The 8,507-nt window shown below is 45.2% G+C and overlaps 1 protein-coding gene across 1 annotated transcript in view; it reads left to right on the top strand.

Annotated features, from left to right (window-relative positions):
* Window positions 1–8,507, top strand: part of BAALC (BAALC binder of MAP3K1 and KLF4) — an 86,982-nt gene that overhangs the window by 73,253 nt on the left and 5,222 nt on the right. The window contains exon 2 of the mRNA XM_007934802.1: window positions 1,704–1,867. Within this exon, the coding sequence (XP_007932993.1) occupies window positions 1,704–1,867 (164 nt within the window). The remainder of the gene's footprint in view (window positions 1–1,703; window positions 1,868–8,507) is intronic.

Below are 8,507 nucleotides of genomic sequence, written 5' to 3'. Positions count from 1 at the left end.
TTCTTCCCGTGGCACTCACCCCCTTTCTGCTGGGTTCAATAATTTGCTGCAGTGGCCACACAGAACTCACAGATTATAGGGTTTATTAGGGAAGCACCAGGCTACAAGTCAAGTTCAGAAACATGCTCAGTCTCTCTCAGCCTGCCGTCTGTCAGCCAACAGTCTCTCTTAGTCTCTCTCCCAGCAGTGCGTGTCTCTTGTCTCTCAGCAGGGTGTGTCTCTCATCTCTTTCTCTCAGCAGTGTGTTTCTCTCAGCAGCACGCCTTTCTCAGCCAGCAGTCAGACTCTCTCTGCCTCTAGGAGGGCTTCTTTTGAGCCTGGCAGAGTGGCCAAACTAACCAATCCCAACATCAGAATTCTATACACCTGAGAGAGAAGGAACTTCCCAGAAGAGTGCTTTGTGCTTGTTGGTTCAACAGAAATACCCCAGGTGGATAACTTTAACAATCAGCTACTGAGGTGCTCATGGCAGAGTGGGAGTTACAAAACTTATGGCTAGAAAACAGGTAATTTAGTACACAACACGTCCTAACTCTTGGCACTGTTTTCAGAAGGCCAGTCTTGTTGGCACCTACCTGGTATCACCAGCCCCTGAGAGCACTGTGCATGTCTCTGAGCTGAGTCTCTCATGGACTCCTCCATCATTACTGTCTGGCCTAAGCTGGGGAAGAACTAGAATGACTGACTTACCCGGATGCTCCTAGCTTCCCGATGGGCTGTTGAAGGGTTTCTGTCTGCTTCTAGATTCCTTCTTGGTGATATCCTCATGCTTTTTGGGCCATTTGAAAATCAGATACTCATCATCCTCAAGATATTCCTCCCATGTTTGTCAGTGAAGCTATTTATTTATTTAAACAAACTCCTTTCTATCATTTTGTGGTGCTTGCTATAGGAGAGGTACAAGTGCAGTTCAACACATTGAAAAAGAATTCCACAAAAATCTCCGTATAGCCTTTAAGCCAGTCATCCCACTTCTAGGCATTTATCTCAAGTAAGTAATTAAGAATAAAGCCTTAGCTATGAGGAGTTTCACCACAGTGACATCTATTATAATGAAAAAGTAGAAAAAATATGCAATTACAGGGAATTAGTTAAATATAATGGCAAACTATGTTTTTAAAAATAACATGGTAGACTAAAATTGCTCTAAAAAGAAATTCTGTTAAAAAACTAAGCAGTATACTTTCAAACTTACTGAATATTTCAAAATTGTCATAATACATTTTTGGAAAAAGTAAGAAACTAAGGAAAATAATGAGGAGCTCTGTTGGTGTAGTGCCTAAGGCACTTGACTGCTAACCAGAAGGCTGGCAGTTCAACCCACCAGCCACTCCTCAGAAGGAAGATTGAGCAATCTACCTCCATAGTGATACTGCCTCGGAAACCCAAGGAAGGGTTGCTATGAGTTGGAGATGACTCGATGGGACATAGCAACAACAGGAAAAATAATATGATAGAATATTTAATAGTACAAAAGTATCATTGATGTGCTATTAAGTACAAATTTCAGTTTACAAAATGATTTTAAAATATCATTTTTGTAAAAAAAAAAAAAAACACACGTGTTTTTTAGATAAGGATAGCTCTGCAGGATTTCTGGCAACTTCTATTTTTGTCTATCTTTTTGCTCCACGCTCTTTGGAGTTGTTTGCAGATACTACCATGTATAAGCCTCTGGTGCCAAACTCTTCTTCCCTCCCCAGGTGTGCTGGAAGATGGACTGTCCTCCAATGGTGTTCCTCGATCTTCAGTCCCGAGTGGGATATCCAACCCAGAGAAGATGAGCTGTGGAACCCAGTGTCCTAACTCCCAGAGTCTCAGCTCAGGCTCTCTGACCCAGAAACAGAATGGCCTTCGGATCACTGAGGTAGGATCACAGCCTCAAAACTGATATGGGACTGGAGAAAGGGGGTGGAACTTGGTCCAGACAAAGCCAGGCGGAAGGGAAGGAGCAGCCATGAGTCACCTTGGCAACTGAAATTCTCCACACCACCTGTGTCAAATTTGTTGCAAACAAAACACCAAGACCCTACTCTTGCCTTGAATGTTGTTGAATCAGCAGAAACAGGGTCTTGATAGTTGCACTCCAAGAGGCCAACTCCAAAGGATGTGTGTGTTGCTTAAGTGTAGCTTTCTTGCAGGATCTCCTTCTCATCTCAGCTCTATCCATCTTGACACTGAGGACTGCTGCTTACAGGAAGCCATCTTAGGCCAGGCAGGCAATCTGTGTCAGGGGTTGGTGGGGTGGGGATTATGCAGAGAAAGGAGAAAGAGCACCAGTGTGGTAGGACATGAGCCCTGGCATTTTACTGAGTCTCCAACCAGGCAGACAGTGGGAGAGTCCCAAAAGGGGGTCTCTTAGCAAAATGTGGTGACAGCCCCATCCTCAGACTTGTGCTGTTGGAGAAGAGGCAGGAATAGGGCATCCCTGGTCTGGCCTGCATCTTTTATGGTTCTTTCTTTTCTCCAGAACTATAGTTGGGAGGAGTTGCTGGGTGGTGCAAAGGTTAATGCTCTCAGCCACTATCCAAAAGGTTGGAAGTCTGAGTCCATCCAGAGTCACCTCAGAAGAAAGGCAGGGTCATCTTCTTTTGAAAAATCAGCATTGAAAGCCTTATGGAGCACAGTCCTTCTTGGACACATGTGGGGTTGCCGGGAGTTGGAGTGAACTCAAAGGCAACTGGTTATTGTTGGGATGTGCTCCTCCTACTGCCCTTGGCTCCTCCCCAGTGAGAATCCATAGGTGTAGTGAGAAGCCTGTGAGTGGGGAACGGCCCAGCCCAGAAGGAATGCTCCCAGTAATCTAGGCTCAGGGGTCTGCAGTTTCTTCCTCTTGTCACTCAGCTCCTCCCTCCTCACTTCCTCATCTTCCCCATACCTCACCTGCCTTCAAGGTCCATGCCTCATTCTACGCTCCAGAAGCCAATTTTCTTCCCTCTCACCTGTCAAAACTAACTGAGCCTGTCCTTTCAGGCCAATGTCACCTATTTTCTGAGGGTGCAGCTGGTTATCTAATGATGGAATCTTGCTTGCGTTAGTGAGTTACCTCTCTAAGCTTTGCTCAGACAACCTGTTGCACATTCAGCTCTAATGCTCATTAACTAAGTGGTCTTGCAGGAATCACTCAATTGCTCAGAGTCTCAGGTTCCTTACCCACAGAAGGAAGTAATATCAAAATGAGAGAACAGATGGGCATGCTCTTTGTAAATTGAGATGTGCTGTTAGAATGGCAGTAAGGAATAACGGGGATGGTTAGCCACAGAGCCTGATAACCCTAACCTGAAGGCTGGTGGTTCAAAACCACCTAGTGGCACCACAGGGGAAAGGCCTAGTCATGTCCTTCTGTTAAGATTAGAACTGAGAAAACCCTATGGAGCAGTTCTACCCTTTAGCACATGGGGCCACTATGCGGAAGAACTGACTCCATAGCAATGGGTTCGTTCTTTTGGTTCAGACACTGTTGAAGGTTATAAGAGGGGATATTTGACAGTGGTAGTAGCCTTCCTAGGATCCTGCTCATCACTCTGCAAACTGCTACCAACTTTGCCTGTGCACGTTGCTGTTAGCTGTCATCAACTTGGCCCCTGACTTATGGCAACCCCATGCACAATTGGATCAGCTCATGTGATCCGCAGGGTTTTCACTGTCTGCTTTTTGGAAGCAGATCATCAGGCCTTTCTTCCTGGCCCATCTTAGTCTGTTTGGCATCAGAGCACATGTGAGCCTCCACTGACAGACAGGTGGTAGTTATGCATGAAGTTCATTAGCCAGAAATAGACCTTGGGTCTCCTGCACGGAAGGTGAGGATTCTGCCACTGAGCCAGCCCTGCATCCTCTGCCTGTGCATAAGCTGGCCTCCTAGAGGCCCAGTCTTCATGGCCATCTCTGAAGGTACAGCGCTACCTCAGAAACTGGCCGACTGCCCAGGTGTGGGGCTGACATATGCTCCCTGGCCTCCTCACTACACTTGTGCCTCCACCCTTTGAGCCATGAGGGGCCATGGTAGTGAGGCAATAGCTTTGCCTGGAGGATGGCAGGATCTATGCTCTTGTTCCCCTGCCTCACTTCCTGTTCCCATCATGCATCACTTTAAAATTGGTTCCGGCAGTTTACAAAGTGCTTCTAGGGCTACTGGCTGGTGGAATTCTCCCAAGAGCACTGTGGAGTAAGCATCACTCCATTTTATGGAAACTGAGTTTCATTTGGTGGTGTGAAATGAATAAGGCCATACATGTGTTAGTGACAAGCTCTGTAGCAGTGAAAGCTGTGTCACAGGGGAGTGGCGACCACACACACACCTGTCAAACACAGCCCCACAGGGCAGATGGAACACATTGATAAGCAATCTTTGAAGGCTTTGTTTTCATAATTCAATGCACAATGGCTATGTTGTAACCATTTCCAAAATAAGACCAGGGAGCAGAGAACTTCAGCTTAAAGCACTCAAACACTTGCAGAAGTGCACCCATGGTCTTTGGATCCTGGAACCTTGCCAGTCACCAGATGCCTGAACCCTTCAAAGGCTATGGCATAGATGTTCTATCTAAGGTGTCTGTTTATAGGGTGTCCCCACAGGGAAACCCAGGTGCAGAGAGGTCAGACACTGAGGATCCTTACCCTGTGCTGGTGGTAAAAGCCTTGTTTCCCAATTCAGGGATAAGCCTTCTACCAAGTTGTATGTCTGTCTGCGGTGGGCAGGAATCTGGGCTGCGTGGTTAAGATAAAAACCCTAGACAAACCCTAGAACCATCTGGGAGTTCCTAGGTGGCACAAACAGTTAAGTGCTGGACTATGAGCTGAAAGGCTGCCGGTTCAAACCCACCCAAAGGCATGTTGGTTTGTAATACACCCTTTGTTGAGTGCCCAGAAATTGGGAAAGGAAAGAGGGATGTTTACCCCCTTCCTCTGCTCTAGCATCCAGCTACTCTTGGAGAGCCTCAAGCTTCTCAGTTCAAGGTGATGTATCTCTTCCCTCTCACTTGCAGACAATATCCTACATACACTCCAGGTAACTGGTCCAGAACTACAGTGACCCTCTTCTTTTCCAGTGTATTTCTGAAGCCATATGGTTAAGCACACCACCACTAAACTAAAAGTTGGTGGTTCAGACTTAACCTAGAGGCACCTCAGAAGACAGGTGTGGGGATCTGCTTCCAAAGGTCCCAGCCTTAAAAGCCCTATGGAGCATTTGTACTCTGCACACATGAGGTCACCAAGAGTCAGAATCAGCTCCCACACATGTAACCAACAATAGGCCCTTCTTGGAAATAGTGGAGTCTGGAACTTGGCTAGAATCCAGGAAGGGGGAAGTTTTAGATCCACTGCCTCATAAGCCTTCTTAATTCCATGAATTATTTGCTTTATATCTTGTGAAATGATTAATTCTTTGTGTATATATTCAAAAATCATTCATTGAGTATCTACTGATATTCTTTGGATGGAGGTGGGGTGGGCTGAACAGGAAAACAACACTTTTCTCTTCCCCTTCTGGATTCAGAGCCATTTTATCTTGTCATTTCACAAATATTTATATTTCCAGGTACTGTTATAGGTGCTGGGGATTGTAGCAACGAGTGAAACAGACAGTGTGACTGCCCTCATGGACCTTCTCTTCTAGAGGGAAGAGAGTCAATACACAAGCAATTAAATAAAGATATAATGTGTGCATATATACAATGTGCACATATATAATGGTGCAGTGGTTACACGCTCGGCTGGTAACTGAACAGTTGGCTATTCAGATTCATCAGTGGCTCTGTGGGAGAAGACCTGGCAATCTGCTCCCATAAAGATTAGTCTATAATACTCTATGGGACAATTCTACTCTGTCACATGGAGTCACGATGAGTCCAAATTGACTTGCTAGAACCTAACAATAACAGGGACAGACACATGCGTGGGTCAGGGAAGACTTCTCTGTGGAGGTGACCTGAAGGCAGTGAGAGAGTGAGCCCTATGGGTATCGGGGAAGAGCTTTGCAGAAGGAGGGTGAAGGAAATAGAGAGGTTGGAGGCCCAGTAAGGAGGCCAATGTGGCTGGAGAGGAGCGGGCCAGGTGAAGAGAAGTAGGAGAGTGGGTGACAGGCAAGGAGTGTAGTAGACTGTATAGAAACACAGGTTACTATGAGGAAGTTACCTTATTAAAAAGTCAGCTTTATTCAGGTGTAACTTACATTGAACAGCATTCTCTATTTCAAGAATACAATTTGATACAGTTTGATACGTGTATATTGTTGTGGAACCACTCAAAATCACCAGTGGGGTATAGCACCTACTCTATTTTAGAGATGCCACCCTACAGTTCAAATCACTTTTGAAGGGTGATGAGGGGCAACTCGTGTTGCTACTGATGGTGAGCAGCAGCATGTCATGTTCTGAGCCTTTCCCTGCCTTATATCCCTTCAAACAAACTGTATTGTCATTGTTCTAATATCCTCTGGCCTTTGCCTCATACCTGCTGTTAATAGGTGTTAACTGGCAAAAAGAATGTGGCAAAACTGATCTTTAGCAAATTGGAGCTGCCGGTTTCAGTGGGTTGCTCTTGCTCTTTCTCGATTGCACCTTGATTTCTTCTTGTAATTTGGGACCTTATCGACTCCGTGGTGTCTGGAAAATCGTTGGCTTGTACTCCTTCACTCAGCTCTCTCCCAGAGCTCAATAAACAACCCAACAGGAAGTTGTGTAGTTGCTTGTCCTCTTCTGCTAATTAATTGTTCAGGAACTCTGTGCTACCTCCAAACGTTTACTCTCACCTGGATATACCATTTCCTTGGGTTTAGAACTCTTGTTTTCCCTCCCCAGAACCACCTCCTCAAGTAGTCAGCTAAGGTAGAAGTGTGTCTATCGATACAGCTGGGAGCAGACAAAGCTCTGAGTATGTGGCTGGACTCCCAGTGAACCTTCATGTCTTCAGAAGGTGCATATTTTCAAGTTGCTTTGTTATTTTTGGCCAAGTGTTTAGACTGTGCTAAAGGATTAGTGATGTCTGGACTGATTTTCAGCTAATAAGCAGTCCCTGCCTCACCCCAGTGTCTGATTTATTGTCAAGGCTCAGTCTAATCTAGGAAAGACAGGTGAGGCCTCACAGAGATGACTGTGGCCAGAGTGCAGGAGGCCAGATCAAGAGAGAGGAGGGGCCCAGCCCAGAATTTCTCTTGGACAACAGTAATATGAGATGTCTGAGGGACGAGTTTGGAAAGTAAATATTAGTATTGACTAGAAAAACAGAAACAGGGCATTAAAAGGAGGGAGAGCACAAAAGAAACCATTGGGAAAAACCAAAGAGAGAGAGACCGATGAGGAGGATACTTGGGTATGCTCACTAGCTCAAGTCTGCAAAAAAGGAAGAAATTTAGCAGTATGGAGGTGTGTGTGTCTGTGTCTGCTACCGTATGTGGGTTGAGATTTGCTAGAATCACTATTCATCTAAGAGCCTGCAGAAAACCCAGTTTGATTAGAAGGTTCATTGGGGGGAGACCTTCTTCTTTATCTTCTTCCCTTGTCCTATGAGCCTACTTCAGAGTTACACACCTAGTAGATTGTCAAAGGAGTTCCTATGGCAAAAGATTAATGTGCATTCAGCCACTAACCTGAAGATTGGGTGACTGAGTCCACCCAGATGCACCTTGAAAGAAAAAGTTCCAAAAAATCAGCCATTGAAAAACCCTATGGAACACAGTTCTACTGTGGTACACATGAGATAGCCAAGAGTCAGAATGGACTTAGCAACCAGAAGAAACTAGAGGTACTCAGTAACCCACCTGATGAACTATTGATTAACAGATTAGCCTCGTAATTCTAAGATTAGACAGGTTTCCCACGGCTTCGTTCTCATCCATTCCCCCTCCAGCATCACCATCGTATGAGGACGGTTCTGTGGGAACCCAATTACTTTCTAAAGCTGGCTCTGCTGCTTTCCTGATGTTTGATCTTCTCTCTATCTGAGGTTCAAGTTGAAAAGCAGTAGCTCTTTTCAGCATCTGATACCTGATAGATAAAAGTCCCTAGGCTGAGTCAGCCTCGGGGTGTGTCATGCATGGAGCTATGATGTGCCCAGGATTTGCTCTTGTCTTGGGAGTTCTTGAGGGTTTCCCAAAAGCATAATCTGATCTCTGCTTTCCTCAGGTAGCACCCTGATCCTTGATGCAATTGCAATGATCAGATGATCTTCCCTGTTGACTTTAATAGTACCAGGAAAATCCATAAAGAAGAAGCAAATAAATCCGTGGAATTTGGGGACAGTTGGGAGTTTGCTATCATTTGTCTCATTTTAATGGGACTTGTCTGAAAAGAAAAGTGTCTTGAATTTTAGCTAACAGGGATCTGATCTTTAATCTCTTGGAAAGTGGGCAGATGAGGATCTAACACTTTGGGAGTGTCTACTAGGTGCCAACTGGACCAATAAGCAGCATCACAATAAATGGAGAAAAGATTAAAGTTGTCAAGGATTTCATATTACTTCATTCCACAATCAACACCAGTGAAACCAGTAATCAAGAAATCAGACAA

This window comes from Orycteropus afer, unplaced genomic scaffold (assembly GCF_000298275.1).
Source record: "Orycteropus afer afer isolate SDZICR_OR568_19922 unplaced genomic scaffold, OryAfe1.0 scaffold00021, whole genome shotgun sequence".
NCBI classification, from domain to species: domain Eukaryota; kingdom Metazoa; phylum Chordata; class Mammalia; order Tubulidentata; family Orycteropodidae; genus Orycteropus; species Orycteropus afer.
The sequence above is the reverse complement of the archived record's forward strand: the minus strand, read 5'-3'. Positions and strand labels throughout refer to the sequence as shown.